At 40.5% G+C, this 17,722-nt stretch overlaps 1 protein-coding gene across 1 annotated transcript; it reads left to right on the top strand.

Annotated features, from left to right (window-relative positions):
- Nucleotides 1-9,417: 9,417 nt before the first annotated feature.
- On the top strand, nt 9,418-9,968 carry LOC123838558 (small ribosomal subunit protein eS24-like). Its single transcript, XM_045867500.2, has one exon. It carries the CDS (start codon nt 9,418-9,420, stop codon nt 9,808-9,810), a length of 393 nt encoding a protein of 130 aa, XP_045723456.1. The 3' UTR covers nt 9,811-9,968.
- Nucleotides 9,969-17,722: the final 7,754 nt, after the last annotated feature.

A 17,722-nucleotide genomic window follows, 5' to 3' on the forward strand; every position in this document is an offset into this window, starting at 1 on the left:
TCAGCTCTCCTGACTAGCAAAGTACCTTCCATGCGGACACAGGAGAGCAGCAAGATGGGCACGCCAATCATACCTCTCTCTCGGCACCCTAAATCACATCTCAGGTCTTCTAGAAACTACACCAAGCCTGAGCAAAATAGAGAGAGACCAAGTTCATCTTGGAGCTTTCTCTCCTCCTCCCAGAGCTCGTTCCACCAAACACCACGGGAGTTAGCTGGAAGATGCTGGTTATGGGTAACGGCTGCCAGGAATTTTTGCTTTTTCTGAGAGTACCTATGCCATGTGAAAACCATGGATATATACAAAAGCAAGCTCCCATCATAGAAGGGGAATGGAGAGGGGATTATTGCTAAGGAGAAGTAAGACATCTTTCTAGAACTATTACTGTTCCACAACTTTGCCTCACATAAGCCAGCCTTTGAAACCTGTTGAAGAAATAAAAGGGCTTTGGCCTGGGGGCTTCTGACCATCTCTGAGAGTTCCTGTTCTCTTTCTACTTGGCCTTGAACCATTGCAATGCAAGCAGGAGGGGAAAGAATAGTGAAGAGAGACGCAGGGAAGGGAGGGGAGATGGTACTTACGTGTAGGCTCTAAGATTTTCACAGCAACAGGAAAATGAAAAAGCAAAAGCGCTGCTGCTGATGGCACCCCCCTGGCAATTTTTGAAATCTTTCTGCATTTAGCCAGATTGGAATCCCTATTCTATCACTTCTGGGGTGTGTGAAACATGCAAATGCCCTAACATGGTGGAAACTCAAGTTCTTCATTTGTATAAACAAGGTAGTAATTTCCACCTCATGGTGTTGTCCTTAAGAATATACATGGAAATAAAGCACCTGGCACTTAGTAGGCACTCAGTCAATGGATGCACCTAGGACCAGTGCTCTTGAAGATGGAGTACATGGGGGTGCTTTGCGCTAGGTGGTGCAAAGGAGTTCATCACCTCCAAAGCTCCGACTCTGCTATCGTCAATCTCTTTTTCTCTTCAAGAGTGGGTGGGGGGAGGGGGGAGCAAGGAGGGGAGTTTTCAGGGTAACAAGACTAATCAGGATTTCACCATCAAAGCAAATATATCCAATTAACAGCTATTAAAGAAGAATTTTCTGGCACTGTGCACAATGAAGGCCATTCTATCTAGGGGAAATTAATCTTAATTATTGGTACCTGCATACATACGTGAAAAGGGAAGCAACTCACATTAATCTACATTAAACTTAATAGCAGTCCGTGTATTATCTATTCTGAGTCAAAATTGACTGCTCGCCCCTGCAAGGATACCTGCAGTGCTAACTCAAGTAATTATAGTGCAGTGGGTCTCAAAGAAACAATTTGTTCCCTATATAATAAATCAGCGGTGAGAAGCTTTTTATAATTAAAAACCAAAAGGAAAAAAATAGAACTGTATAGGCAAATGTCATTTTCTTCTAAAGGAAATTAGGAAAAAGGAAAATGTGTCTTCCTGTTGTCTCGTCTGAAAGGAGGACGAAACACCCATCTCTGATGGAATCCCAAACAGAGAGATAAACATAGGGTTAGGTTTGCAGCACTATGGAAAAGAATGTTTTTAGAACCTCAAATTTAAGGTTTCTAAAAGGCTTTGACTTCATTTCCAAAGACACTGATAAGGCTGAGAGCGATGCCTTATATTAACTGGAATTTTCAGTGGTCTGGGGCAGGGTGGAAGACCAAGTTGATTTTATGAAATTCCACTTAAGTGGGACCCCCTTCCATTTACCATGAGAAAAAGAGGAAGGATGACCATGTTCTCGTCCTTTCTGCTGCCCACACCCTTCACACCAGGGCATCACGCATTTATTCAGTAAATCAAATTGTAGCAGTTGCCCTACCTGCCCTAGACTTTGTTCACTCTTGTCTTTATCTCCAGAAACCTCCAGAAACCTCCTTCACAGGCCCTCCTTCACCTCAACTACTCCAGTTCATGAGGGCTTTCCCTAGTTGCCCGGAATCCTACATCTACGGGTGCTCTGTAACCTCCAGACCCTCTTGTCCAAACTTGACCCCAGCCAACGTTTCGTAAAGTGTGGCTTGCCCACTACCGTTGGAACAGGAAGGATTAAGGGATGCACAGATAACAGGGACCTCATATGTCAGGTGCTGACCGGCAGGCACCCCATGCCTCCCGCATCTTCCTGTGTTCATCGGGAAGACAGCCCACACAACCCCCACAGTTAGGACACAAGCTCGCTCAAGCCAGATGCTCCCAGACTGGCCACTGGCCCCCGTCATTATCTAATGCAGGGTCCCAATGCAGGACCCTTCATTTCTGGGTCACCCTTAAGCCTTCCCTCACCCCGCCCAGCACACCCCTCCTGAGTCCCAAGCGGGGCTGCCATGCCCAGCAATTGAGGTTGTGCGTATTGGCAAACTAAAAGGCACCCCCCGGGACTGGGGGACTCAGTGGCCCTGTCAACTTCTTCGCACCCTGTCACCACCACCTTGCCTCAGTCTTGACTCTTTGCCCTCTGCCTCCTCCAGCCTCCCCATTCCCTTCCCACAATTCTGCTCTCAGCCCTCAGACCCCTTCTCTAGCCAAAGCCTCTCCGTAACCCACAACATTTCACTGTAGGACATCGAAGTCCGTCTCTGACACCGTGCTTGGATCCTTCCCACCCAGTGCCTGCTCCAACCTTTCCAATCAGGCTGCAACCATGATTTTCCCTCCCACCTCTACCCTCTAAGTGTGTGGATAGCTCTTGCTGTTTCCTCCTACCTTATACCTGTCTGCTTTATTCTTCCTTACCCAGTAGTGTCATTTAGCACAGTTTTCAAATCAAAAACCATGTACATGTTCCCTGGAGAAATTTTAGAAAATACAGAAAAAGCAAGAAAGGTAGCCTGTTGGTGTCTACTCCTCAAATCTTCTTTCTGTGGATATACAGCCCACATTCATCAAAATGACAACATAATTGACATTGCTTTTTAAAATGATTTTCATTCATTTCTTTTTTTAAAGATTTATTTATTTATTTATTTGGGAGAGAGCGAGAGCGGGGGGAGGGGCAAAGGGAGAATCTAAAGCAGACTCGATGCTGAGAGCAGAGCCCAACATGGGGCTCCATCTCAGGACCCTGAGATCACAACCTGAGCCGAAACCAAGAGTCGGGTGCTCAACCAACTTGCCACTAGGCACCCCATCATTCATTTCTTTTCTTTGAATGTGTAATGTGTGCTCTGGTCTGTCAGCGTCCTTCTCCAGAGGCAATCAGCATTACCAGCTTATTTTATGCTTTCTAGTTTATGGGTGGGGTGTGTGTGGGTGGGTAACACACATACACATATATATATCTTTTATACAAGTGATGGGATCCATCACACTTTTACATCTTGTCACTTTTACTTAATAAATGCAAGAGGCAATTTATATTGTAAATGTAGATCTTCACTAGCTTCCTTTTAAATATATCTCTTTAACTAAAACAGTCACTATATAACAACACAATTGGAGTTGAGGTAGAGCAAAAATCATGAGAGGCATTTGAACAGTTGGAGTTCAGAATACACTGGTCTCCCCTCTATATTATTTCTATCACCTCCCCTGACCACCCAGCCTTATCCATAAGTGGTCCTCTGGACCTGCTTGAATACCTCTACTGATGGAGAACTCACTTCCTCTAGCCTGAGGTGGTGAGGCTGTCATCCTGAGCCTTCTCCTCTTCATCAAACCAAATCTCTCCCATTTCCCAGCTTGCTGAAATCCCGTGATCTCACCTTACCAGAATTTAAAATCTATTTCATCCATTTGGACACTTAATAGCAACCACTCAACAGTGTTTCATAACCATATCATAGGAGGATGCCTTGCCCTTTTAACTTAATTTTCAGTTTCTGAAAAGCAGGGAATGTGGCCTGGGTCTCTCTCGCGTCCCCTTCCAGTGCCTGCCACAGGGCATCCCACAATGCACCTGGATAACATCTTCTTATCTCCCAGGTCATTCCTTCCTCCACAGAGCCTTTCCTAACACTCCACCCCCAGAATTTTTCCAGTCATTGTAAATGTTTGTGAACTGTATTCCCCATGGACATTGCAAAGCCTGCCATTGTTTTCAAATATATGTATTGGGTGAATAAAGACATGGACAGATGAATACTAAGAAGGAAATCAACTATAGCTTTTCCTTGAAAGGCGACAGATAGGATAGTATTATATTTCTCAAGGGGATCTTGTGGAATCCAAATGCTGGAGACGTTCTCCTCCAGGACCCCCAAGACACTGACTGGGCCACCGCTTGCCATATTTAGCAGTCCTAGGGCTCCATTCACAGAACACCTAATCATGACCAAAGCTTCACAAACACCAAGTTGGAAGTTAACTTTCTAGGCCATGCAGATTTCAGGAAAGCAGGTCTTAGAGGGATTTCATCAAAGTCCTCGAGAGCCAGAGGGAAGAAAACTAACCTTTATTATGCTCCCATTTTGTGCTAGCAATGGAGTTTGAGGTGAGAGATGAGCTTTCCCTCTTGCAAGGATGAAGAATGGAGTCCTGGAACCAGCGCTAAAGAACACTCCTCTTGCCTGACCCTCTGCCCAGAACCTGCCCATGACTCTATGCTGGAATTGTCAGCTAACCAACCAACAAGCATTTCCTGAGAACATACTAGTTACAGAAAGACCAGTTCGGTTTTCTCAACACTCAAGATAGCAGTATACAATGAATTCCCACAAACAGCGAAACAGTACTGTAAAGGAAACACCTAAGACAGTCCCACGAGATTACTGTGGTGGGGGGAGCACAGGACTTGAAGGACAAAGCGTGTGAACCCTGGCTTTGTCACTCTCAGCTGTGTGACCTTTGCCAAGTGTACTTCACCTCTCTCAACTTTATCCCGACACTGAAAGTAATAATGCTGCCTCACCATTGCCCTGAGGATTAGATGAAACTTGGTAAGATTACAAACCCGAAAGTGGGCAGAGACTGCCTGTGGACTTTAGAAGGAGATGGGTTGAAAATAGGGCACGGAAGGGAGATGTGGAAAAGGAGGGTAAGTGTCTGCCATTGGCAGAGGGAGAGGTCACCCACATGGTACAAAGGAGGGCCCTTGACATGTCCATAATTGCTTATTCATCCTGTTATTCTTATCACTCCACAAACATTCAGTGAGCATCTATGAATGGTGACCAAATCACCACAAAGCCTGCGCTCATGGAGCTTAACTGTTTAACAGGGATACAGACACATAAAGAATTGACTTGAATTCAGTCGGCTCGGGCTCCAAGGTGAGGGGTGGGGCACATGGGAGTGGCTCCTAATCCAGGCAGGTGTGTTAAAATCAGGTGGCAGCTTCTGAGACAAGTAGAGTCATCCAGGCTGGGGTGGGGTGGGGCAGAGGGTGTGGAGGTGGAAGTTTCTAGAAATTTCCTATAGGCTGATGCCTACACTTTCTCAGAGAGTACAAGGGAAGAAGTGACCAGAAGACAGAGCCTCATAAATCACGGTAATGAATTTGGACCAGACCATACAAACCAACATATATCAGATTCGCACTTTGAGAAAGGAGAATGGGTTGGAGGAGGGCAAAATAGAGATGAGGAAACAAACCAGGAAAGACTTGCAGGAAACTAACTAAGGGAGAGACTATAGGAGACCGGGGGAAGCAGAGAGAGGTTTAGAGAATGTGACTCAAGCATTCATGAAAGATTGAAGGACAGGTAACAAAGGAAAGATATCAGCAGTGGTCCCTGGGTGTCCGCCTTAGGCAGTTAGGTAAAAGGTGGCGCCAGCGACTGATACGAGGTTTCGAGGGGAGATACTGAAATTAATTTTGGATATGTCAAGACTGAGGTTCTTGTGATATATCCAAGTATAGTTGTCCAAGAGCAGATGAAGATATGGATCCCAAATCAGGAAAGTTCTAGATTGGAGACAGAAGTTTGGGAGTATCTAGATGATAAGTGGCTGCTGGGCTGGTGACAAGACCTCCCAGAGAGTAAGAACAAAGAGGGGGAGAGGAGAGCTGGCAGAGAACCCCCTAAGAGGTGGGCCGAAGAAGGGACTCAACTCAGGAGACTGCCAGTCAGCTGGAGAGGCAGGAGACAGCCCCACCGAGAGTACAGCATGACAGAAGCCAGGAAGGGAGAGGGTGGGATAAGACTTTAGAAGTATTTATTGGAGAGGGCAAAGTGGAAGTCTTGGTAACTGGGCAAGTTCCTGAGGAATCCAGATCGCCAGTGCTGAGAGGCAGGTGAGAGATGGTGGGGGAGGAGACAGCAAGTGCAGGCAAAACTGACCAGGAACTTACTATGACAGTTAAGATGAAAGATAAGGAAGTACCTGGACAGGGATGAGTACAGGGAGGATTTTGAGAATGATTATTATTTTTAAGGTGGGAGTCTCAAGCATGTCCTAATATTCATAAGAAAAATCAATGGGAAGAAAAGGTTACAAAAATATACAGAAGAGAGGAGGGAAATAATGACAGAGGACAGTCTTGAAGGAAATGGATGGAAATAGGATCCAGGAGGTATTTCACTGGAATAAAAATGAAAGAAGATGCTGTATCAGTTAGAAATATCGTTCAGGCTCAAGTAACAGTAAATCCTCCAGGACTGTGATTTGAACTCAAATTTTACAAGTCACAAGGTAGCTTTTCACTGTCATCAGTTAAGGAGCTCAACAGTGCCGGGGCTCAGAACTAATAACTCCGTGATTTGCCTCATGGTTGCAAGATGGCTGCAGTAGCTCTAAGCATTACATCCTTAAATGACCAGTTCACAGTCAGGAAGCAGGGGTTGGTAAGGGGCAGAGTTTCTCCTCACAATTACTCCCTCTTAAAACAAAGAAAAATATATCCTAGAAGCCCTCCAGAAGACTTCTCAATACATCATATTACCTATAACTGGGACTTAAGAGTTATCCCCAGGCAAGGCTGGATCCACTTCCCAGAGCTGAAGTCATCTCCACCCAGGCAAAATTAAGACTCCAGCTGTGACAATCAAGAATGTCTCCAAACATTGCCAAATGTCCCTCGGGGGGGGGGCAAGATGATCCCAGTTGAGAACCACTGATACACACTATTTTATTTAATCCTGTAGATCAAGGATTGTGGTCCTGCTTTCAGGGATGAGATTAAATGCCCAAGGACACACAACTAAGAACAGATGGAGTCAAAAATTCAAACCGAGTCTGCTGGAGACACAGTCTTCCCTCTGGCCCTAAGTCCCACAGCCCACAATGCACCACCAACACCACCACCAAGCAGGAACGCAGCACCCTCGGTCCTGGCCTCTCCCTTCCTGCTGGGGTTCTACACTCCATAGAGTCGCTTTCAGTAGTGATCTGTTTTCCGGAAAGAATTAGAGAGAACTCATAAAAATTAAATCTTTACAAGAGCTCTATACGTTCTTTTCCAGGAAGTCCAATCATTCGGGTGAAAAATGTGGCAACATTTTCCCAAGGACTTGGACCGGGAAACCACCATCCAGAAAGGAAAATCTTTCAAATTGGAATGTGCTCTAGGCTGCCTCTTTAAATGAAAAACGTCATATGCCTGGGAAACATTATATCTGCCAAAGTAATACGAGGGTCTCGCTGTAATAATGATAGCGTCAACTCCATGCTGCTCTTCATCCCCGAGACTCCAGAAAGGGCCTTAAAAATGAAATTTTATACAAGTGCACACAAACACACACACCATTGGAGAAATTCACACATATATCACTTTGTCCACCTCTCTAATGAAGGTGGAATGTGGTGGCAGATGTTTCACAGCTGCCTGATACTCACCCTCCAGCAGTTTAGGACAGGAAGCCAAGGACACTCGATCCAAGAGGAATTGCAGGGAGAGTCCAGGGAGGTAAAATCCAATCCTGCAAATTGGGATTCAGCCAAATGCGTGGAGTACCCCTCCACATCATTGCCTCATCCCTTACTCCAAGAGACCGAATGAAGAAAAACGACAGGCATTTATCTGCATCCAATGGGCCATGCTGGCCCCGTGAAGACAGCTGGAACTAGAGAAGTTTCCTAACACTTGAGGCATACATACTGTACGTACAGCCCGCAGCCCAGCTCAATGAGGTCAAGGTTATAGGTGTGGTCCCCAGTCCAGTTAAATATCATAACTCTGTTGAATAGCCATTGGCTATATCCCTATTGTATAGATGGCCACCAGCCCACTAGAGGATAAATCTTTTCATAAACAATGCCTCACTGATGTATGTGGGTGGGAGGGGTAGGGGAGCACAGGGATCCGGGAGGGCATCTTGTCTAACGAGGTCAGACGGTGCATACAAAGTGAAGTGAAAGGAACCACTATCTGGGGAGCATCTTGCTCAGGGCATAGCTTTTCCCTTGCCATTTCATTAATCCTTACAAGGTCTTATTTATCTGAACTTTACAAATGAAGAAAACTGAGACTTTGCAGAGTTTAAGCAGTGTGTTGGGCTTATACCCCCAGTGAGTCAGATTTAAGCTCAGGTCTACCAACCTCAAAATGAATACATCTGTGCTACCATCATATCAGGATTTAGACCATTGCTAACAGCCCAGAAATCTTTTGTGCCTTGTCCAAGTCATTACCCACCTGATTCTCCAGGTAACTGCTGTTATTCCTTCTGTTATATAGATTAAATTTTGCCTGGTTTTGAACTACATATAAATGGAATCATGTAACATGTATTCTTTGATTTCTGACTTTTTTTGCTCAATGATTTGTGAGATTCATCCATGTTTTTGTGATAACAGAAAGTTGTTCCCTCCCATTGCTATATAAGACTCTATTGTGTGGGTATATTATTATTTCTTTATCTATTTTACTGTTCACTGGCATTTGGGTTGTTCCACTTAGGGAGATTATGGATGATTAATATTGCTACTAACTTTCTTGGCATCTCTTGGTGCTCACATGTTTACACATCTATACTTAGGAATAAAATTATTGAATCAAAGGATACACATTTGTTCACTTTTAGTAGATAATGTCAAGTTGTTTTCCAAAGTGTTGTACTAATTAACACTCCCACCAACAGTATGTGAAGGCTCTTTTTGCTCCACATTCTCCAAAACTGATAATTTGAGTTTCTTTTACATTGTAACCATTCTGATGGCTGTATAGTTGTATCACACTGTGGTTATAAGTTACTTGGTAATTAATGAACTTGAGGGCTTTTCCGTATATTTATTGGCCACTTGGACCATTCCCTCTTTCATGATGTAGTAGTCTGTTTTTATATGTTGATTTGTAGATCTCTGTTCTCTGTGCAAAAGTTCTTTGACATAAATATTGCAAATATCTTCTCTCATGCTGTGACTTCTTTGTTCAATCTCTTTGGTGTCGCTTAGTTTTTTTATTGTTGTTGTTGTTGTTGTTTTAGCCCCAAATCAGTGCAGCTTTTATTGCATCTTTAAAATACCATAAAGAGCTCTTTTCCTCCCCGGCTGCTTGAAGCTTGGCTGCCATCATGAATGACACAGTAACTATCCAGACCAGGAAGTTCATGACTAACCGACTACTTCAGCAGAAACAGATGGTCACTGATGTTCTTCACCCCGGAAAGGCAACAGTACCTAAGACAGAAATTCGGGAAAAACTAGCCAAAATGTACAAGACCACACCAGATGTCATATTTGTGTTTGGATTCAGAACCCATTTTGGTGGTGGCAAGACAACTGGCTTTGGCATGATACATGATTCCTTGGATTATGCAAAGAAAAATGAACCCAAACACAGACTTGCGAGACATGGCCTGTATGAGAAGAAAAAGACATCAAGAAAACAGGGAAAGGAACGCAAGAACAGAATGAAGAAAGTCAGGGGGACTGCAAAAGCCAATGTTGGTGCTGGCAAAAAGTGAGCTGGAGATCGGACAACAGAAGGAGTAAAGATGCTGCAGTGGCTTTATCTGGTTGTGCAGATTTTTCATGAGAGGATCAATAAACTAAGAATGTTAACGTGAAAAAAATAAAATAAAATAAAATAAAATAAAATAAAATAAAATAAAATAAAATAAAATACCATAAAGAAGTCTGAAAAATCATCCGACATCTTGCTGTTGCTGTCACTGGACAACTTAGCTCTTATTCATCAGCCTGCCAAACTGTTCCTTTTTCAGAAACAGATACCATCCCCAAATTTTCTGATATCCTTGTTTTTAAAGGTTGTGGTTTGCTGAATCAAATGAACTATGTTGTTAATTTTAATGATTTTCATGAAGTCTAGTTCATCAGGTTTTTGGCATGATTTTGTATCTGATTTTAAAAAAATATTTGCCACCTAAGGGGATAAAGATATTCTCTTATGCTATTTTCTAGAATATTTATTGTTTACCTCTCATTTTGGATTTGTAGTACACATGAAAAAAAATTTTGAATACAATGTAAGGTAGGAATTAATTATTTTGCTCCAAATGAACATCCAATTAACCTAGAACCAATTGGGTTTTGTTTTTTTTTTAAGATTTTATTTATTTATTTGACAGAGAGAGACACAGTGAGAGAGGGAACACAAATAGGGGGAGTGGGAGAGGGAGAAGCAGGCTTTCCGCAGAGCAGGGAGTCCGATGCGGGGCTGGATCCCAGGACCCTGGGATCATGACCCAAGCCAAAGGCAGACGCTTAACGACTGAGCCACCCAGGGACCCCAACCTAGAACCAATTATTGACAAAGACTGTCCTCTTTACTGCCTTGAAGTGATGCTTTTCTCACAGAAGTCAAACAACTATATACGTGTAGGTCTGTTTCTGAATTTTTTATTCTGTTTTACTGGTCTGTTTGTCTATCTTTGTAGCCATTCCACCTAACTTATCTACAATAACTTTATAATAAGTCTTTATATAGGGTAAGTTCTCTAGCTTTGTTTTTCGTCCAGGCTGCCTTAGCTTTTCTTGCCGTCATAGCATGCTATATACCCTTGAGAATCACCATGTCATTTTTTAAAAATCCTTGGGATTTTGAATGGAATCGCATTTACTCTATGGGGAAAGTGGACAATTTCTACAAAATTAAGTATTCTGATCCACATTGTGTATCCTTCTATTTATTGGATCTTCTTTAATTTCCCTCAAAAAATGTTTTGTAATTTAAGTGTGCAAGTCTTGTTGTTCCTGTAGACATAGTCTTGAATATTGGGCAATTTTAATCTATTACAAAGTGTATTTTTAAAACTTTATTTTTGAATTATTTGTGGATGGTATATACAAACACAATTTTTATATTGACCTTGTATCCAGTGTCTTCACTGAATTGAGTTCTGACTTCTAATTATTTATCTATATATTCATTTGGATATTTTAAAAACATGATCATGATGTGTCTAAATTTTAATAGTGATCACATGTGTTTCATTTCTAGTATCAGGAAGAAAGCTTTCAAAATTTCAGCCTTAAATAGACACTTTATCATATTAAGGTCCCTGCTAATCTTCCTTCGTTGAGAATTTTAAAAATAATGAACAAAGGTTCAATTTTTATGAAGTGCTTTTTCCACATCTCTTAAGATGATCACATGTATTTCCTCCTTTATTCTGTTAATGTGGTGAGTTATAATGATTGATTCTCTAATGTTAAGCTAACCTTGCATTCCTGGCATAAGCCTCATTTGGTCATGATATTCTCTAGGTCTTTTGAGTCTATGTTAATGAGAAAAATTGGCCTATAATTTTCCTTTCTTGTTCTGCACTTGTCAAGTTTTGGTAGAGGGTTAGGTTGGCTTCAGAAGACAAGCTGAAAATTGTTCTTTTTTTCTCTAATCTCTGGAAGAGTTTGTCAATAATCCATCTTATCTTGTCTTTAAATGGTTGGGAGAATTCACTGATAAAGCTAGCTGGGCTTGGTGTTTTCTCTGTGGAAAGGTTTTTATTTGTCAGGAGGAAAAACAAGAGAAAGAGACAACAGAAGCAGACCAGTAGGTAATCCAGGTATTAAAGTTATTTGACACAGTCGTTGACTGTGGTTAATATGTATCCATTAGAACACATGGGAGAATAGAATTTCTGTTTTTTGTTTTTGTTTTTTTGCACAAAATTGGCAAGTTGTGTTTTTCAAGAAATTTACCCATTCACATTTTCAAATTTACTAGCACAATATCTTCATGACATCATATTACTTCATAATATCTCTAGGATCTGTAGAAATTTCATCTTCATTTCTTCATACTGGTGCTGTGTTCTCTCGCTTTTTCTTCATGATCGTGCCTCCCGCGACTTTATCAATTCTTTCAGTCAATTCAAAGAAAAAGCTTCCAGCATTAATGATTTTTTTTCTATAATATGGTCATTCTGTTTCATTAATTTCATGTCTTATTTTTATTAGTGTCTTCTTTCTACTATTTTGGGTTTAATTTGCCATTCCTTGTCTAACTTCTTAAAATGGATGTTAAAGGGGCGCCTGGGTGGCTCAGTTGGTTAAGCGACTGCCTTCGGCCCAGGTCATGATCCCGGAGTCCCGGGATCGAGTCCCGCGTCGGGCTTCCTGCTCAGCGGGGAGCCTGCTTCTCCCTCTCCCGCTCCCCCTGCTTGTGTTCCTGTTCTCGCTGTTTCTCTCTGTCATATAAATAAATAAAATCTTAAAAAAAAAAAAATGGATGTTAAAATAATGGATTTTAATTCTTTCTTATTCTTTAATACATACCTTTTAAGGACAGAGGTTTCTCTTGAAGCACAGCATTAGCTGTTTCCCACAAGTGCTGATACAATTTATCTTTATCGTTCCCTTCAAAATATTTGCTATTTTTTATTTTTTCTTTGAGTCATGGATTTAATTTACATATAATGAAACTTCACTATGGTCCGAGAATCTGTTCTGTATTTAATCTCAGTCCTTTGAAATGTGTTGAAACTTGTTTTATTGCTCAGTTGATAGTCTAGTCTGGTAATTATTTCATAAAAACTTGAAAAGAAAATGTATTCTGCAGTTACAGGGTTCAATGATCTATAGATGTCAATTAGGAGGTTTGTTAGTTGTATTTTTCAAATTTTCTGTAATTCTGCTAATATTTTATCTACTTACTGTATCCGTTATTAAGAGGGCTCTGATAAAATCTCCTTTTTTGTTAGTAGACTTTTCTATTTTTTCTTTAATTCTTTTTTTTTTTTTGCTTTACTTTGAGGCTATTTAAAATTTATAATTGCTATATCTTCCTTGTAGGTTGATCCTTTTAACATTTTGAAATGTCCCTATTTGTCAACGTCTAGTGCGTTGGGGTCCCTGGGTAAGGGTCTACGAAATCACCAGGACACAGGGGATGCAGAGCAAAGGCAGCACTTGCAACTTCATACTGCCGTTTATTTCTCACGTAGCTATATACTTGCAGAGATCGGATAAACATAACAATGTGTACTTAAAGTATCAAGCCAACATCCGGGAAGTGAAATATACACGAAATGCAATAAGAACAAAATACATCCTGTTTATGCTTGCAGAATAAAGAATTCTCTTAGCCATCCTTCCTTTGGAGACAACATGTTCTTTGTCTTTAGAAAGAACACTTCTGATTAGAAAGACACACTTTAAGCGAGGCAAGAGCCACTTCCTGCTGATCCAGGCATTTAGAACTTGCAACATGAGATAAGGGGAAGAGAACGTTTTCTCCTCCTGGCCTAGGCCTGCCTGGCCGACCTTAACCTCAGTGCAGTCCTCAAATGACCCTGGCCTGCAAGGGGTCTACAAGCCTACACCTTCTCACCTATTAATCTCTAGAATTGCTGCTTCTCTTTAAGTCTGCATTGTTGGTATGAATATAGCTACTACATCTGTTACTTTGGTTAATGTCTCCTTGTATATATTTTTCCATCATTTTATTTTCAATCTCTCTGTATCTGTATTTAAGATGTCTCTTTTATGGGTAACATTTAGTTGAATTTTGCATTTACTTGACAATCTTCATCTTTTGAGTAATGTACTTATATTTAAAATAATTACTGATATATTTGATTTTAAAATCTTCCACCTTATTATTTCTTTTCTTTTTTTGTTTTTTTTATTATGTTATGTTAATCACCATACATTACATCATTAGTGTTTGATGTACTGTTCCATGATTCATTGTTTGCGTATAACACCCAGTGCTCCATTCAATACGTGCCCTCTTTAATACCCATCACCAGGCTAACCCATCCCCCCACTCTCCTCCCCTCTAAAACCCTCAGTTTGTTTCTCAGAGTCCATAGTCTTTCATGGTTTGTCTCCCCCTTCGATTCCCCCCCCTTCATTTTTCCCTTCCTGCTATCTTCTTCTTCTTCTTCTTTTTTTTTTAGCATATAATGTATGATTTGTTTCAGAGATACAGGTCTGTGATTCAACAGTCTTACACAATTCACAGCACTCACCATAGCACATAACCTCCCCAATGTCCATCACCCAGCCACCCCATCCCTCCCACCCCCCAACCCTCCAACAACCCTCAGTTTGTTTCCTGAGATTTCTTTTCTAGTTGTTCTTTTCCCTCACTCATCCTTTGTTTTTCCATTATTGTCTCCTTTTGGACTAACCAAGTATTTCGATTATTCCATTCTCCCCCTATATTAGTATTAGCTTGTTAATTATAAATTCTTTTATTATTCTTGCAGTAGTTCTTCTAAGGCAGTGATTCTCAGACTTTCCCATGCACCAGAGACATCTGGAAAGCTTTCCAAAATGCAGTTTTCTAGGCTTCATCTCAGATTTTCTGCTTCAGCAGGCCTGGGAGGAACCCAAGAAATTACATTTCTAACAAGTTTGCAGGTGATGCTGATGCAGCCAGTCCAGGATTCACACTTTGAGAAATGTATATCTTGATTTATTACAGTCTGCTGTAGATTGACACTTTTAGTATTTCCTAGAAAATGAAACAACTTTAGAATTCTTTCACTCCACTTACTCACATTTCTACTTTTAAGCTATAATTTTCATACATTTTAATTCTATCCATTTTTAAATCCCAAAGACATGATTTTGTAGTTGTTGTTATACACAATAAATATCCATCTAATTTATATGTTTACATTTGTACTGTTCTTCATTTCTTCTTGCATTTCTGCACTTCCATCTGAGATCATTTATTATTTTCTTAAAGAACTCCTTTCAATATTACTATTAGTGTGTCAGTTGGTAGCAAATTCTCTCAACTTGGCTGTATAAAAAGGCTTCATTTTATTTTGATTTTTACAGGATATTTTTGCTGGGTATAGAATTTCAGAATGGGGACTATTTTCTTTCAGCATGATAAATCTGCAACTCCTTTGCTGTTTGTTTTGTTTGCTTCCAGCATTTCTGTTGAAAAGTCAACTATAAGTCTTAGTGCTTGCTGTTCCCTTGAGGATAAGATGTCTTTTTTTAAATGGCATCTTTTAAGGTTTTCTCTGTCTTTGCTTTTAAGCAGGTTGACTATGATGTTCCTGGGTATGGTTTTATTTGTATTTACTCTATTTGGCCTTCATTGTGTTTATTGAATTTGCAACTGGATGATTTTCATTAATTCTGGAAAATTCTCAGAGTATCTCTTCTGAGATTGCTTCTGCCCCAATTCTCTCTCTCTTTTCTCTTTCTGAATTTATACTTACAGATGACTGGAACTTTTCACCATGTCCCAGATGTCTCCTATGCCCTTTATTGTGTGTTTTTCAGCTTTTTTCCTCTTTGTGATTTTTCTAACCTAACTGATATTTTCTAAGCTACACTTAAATTTTTTAATAATTTCTCGATACATCTATTGTTCTATTAAGTCTATCTATTGAGTTATTTATTTCAGTTATTATAGCTTTCATTCAAGAAATTCCTTTTCATTCTTATTGACAGATTCCAGTTGTCTTGTGAAATTTTCTATCTTGTCATCTACTTTTTGCACATATTAATCACAATTAAAGACAGTGCCAAATAATTTTAATGTCTGGAATTGCTATGGGTCTGTTTCTATTCTGTTTCTTTCTCTTGTTTTTCCACCTGACATGTCAAGTGCTATTTAATTGAACGCTGGACCTTATGTATAATAAATTATAGAGGATTTAAGTTATGTTCTCTTCCTACATAGGGGTTTTAATTTTCTTCTGACTGGCAGTTAAAGTAGAAAAAATCACCTTGTCTGAGTAATAACTGAGATCATTCAAGACTTGATTTTTGGTTTCCATAAGGGCTGATTTATTTTTGGAGTGCATTTAATGTCAGGGTATAGCCTTTATAGGTCTTAATTGAAAACCTCATTATTTATAAGGCCCTCTTGTTTGTTGTGTCCTGAACTCCAGTAATTGTCCACCCAGCACTGTGAGCTTGCAGAAAGTTCTGTGTTGCTTTATAATCTCTCTATGCTACCCCACACAACTTAGAAATATTGGCAAATGCCTCAAGATAAAAGCAAGACAGAATATTGGGCTCACCTCCCTGAGGTTCTTTTTTGTCCGGGATCTTGATCTTCCAAGTCCCTGCTGCCTTAGTAGCCCTGAGCTCCAATTTTTATCTTGCTAGTCCCATGAGACTACCAAAATCTCTGATTTGGTGCTTTCTGCTCAGTCTCTCAGTACCATTCTACTTATAAATCAACAAACATGTTAAGAATAAAAGCACCAGAAAATATTGAGCCTGACTTTTCTCTGGGATTCTGGCCCCACAAAGCCTGGCTGCTTTGATTATTCTCCAATGCCTTCAAGGAGTTAGCTGCTTTTTTATTTTATAGAGCGTTATATAAGCTTTGTTGGGAAATATATTCTCATGCAAGCTATTCAGTCATAGTCAGAAGTGGAAGCTGATTGGTAACTGTTGTGTTTAAATCCTCCAGGTGGTTCTAATATGTGGTCATACTTAGGAACCACTGCCCTAACTTACTATGCTTTCCTGCACATGTAATTTCCTCTGCCAGGAACATTGTTTCACATCCTCTGCCTGGCTAACCTCTAGCAGAAGCCCTTTCTTACCTAAGGACAGATGGGGTTAATGGCCATTCTGCATAAGCGTATAAAACACTATGTCTACTCTGTTTTATCATTTACCTCACCATCTTCTAGTCTGTGTGCTTTTGCATTTATCTTTTCCAGCAGACGGTGAATTCCTTGTGTATTGGAGCCATCTTAGTTTTTTGCTGCATCTTGTAAGTATTTAAATATCATAGAGCTCTTTGGTCCTCATTGTTCCCAAACAACAGTCCTCTCTCTCCCTCTTCAATCCCAGCTTTTGGATTCATCCCAACACATCTGGCCTTTTGATCCTCTGAGGCTAATTTAACTCCTCACCTTCCTTGGCTTAATCAGTATGAAGCATTTCTAATCCTGTTACCAACCTTGAATAACCTTCATACTTTCCCTTTCATTTTCATTATATGCCTGGCATTATCTTTATGCTAAATATATATGTGTATGCTTTTTTGGGGTGTATTAATTCAATCAGTTAATAACCATGTATTGAGCTACTAATATATGCACTGGCCAGGGTGGAAGGTGTGGCAGATTTCATTATTTAAAGCTCAGCTCAAAGGTTATTACCTTTGGGAAATTTCTTTCTAGGTATGCTATTTTGTGGGATGGTAGTGTTCTCTGTGCAGAGTTCATGGCCTTTTGGAAAAGTGAAATAACCCCATCCTTCCACTGGGAAAGGGATAGAGAATGCTTCCTGCATTACACCAGCTATTTAGCTAACTGCTAAAATAGTGATATCACATTGGAATTTTTCTAGATCTATGCTAGGATAATGCTGTTGGGGGTGGGGTGGAGATCAAACTTGTTGACAACCCAAAGAAAAATGTCTTCCCACCAGAGCAGCTGTTGCTAAGTTAATGTGTGTCCTGTCAGTGAGAAAATAGGAGTC

This window comes from Mirounga angustirostris, unplaced genomic scaffold, assembly GCF_029215605.1.
Source record: "Mirounga angustirostris isolate CCGP_5_RB_7025 unplaced genomic scaffold, mMirAng1.0.hap1 SCAF_3, whole genome shotgun sequence".
Lineage (NCBI taxonomy): Eukaryota > Metazoa > Chordata > Mammalia > Carnivora > Phocidae > Mirounga > Mirounga angustirostris.

Excerpts from the sequence above, each read along its gene's own strand:
- LOC123838558 (XM_045867500.2), top strand. The coding sequence starts at position 9,418 with ATGAATGACACAGTAACTATCCAGACCAGGAAGTTCATGACTAACCGA.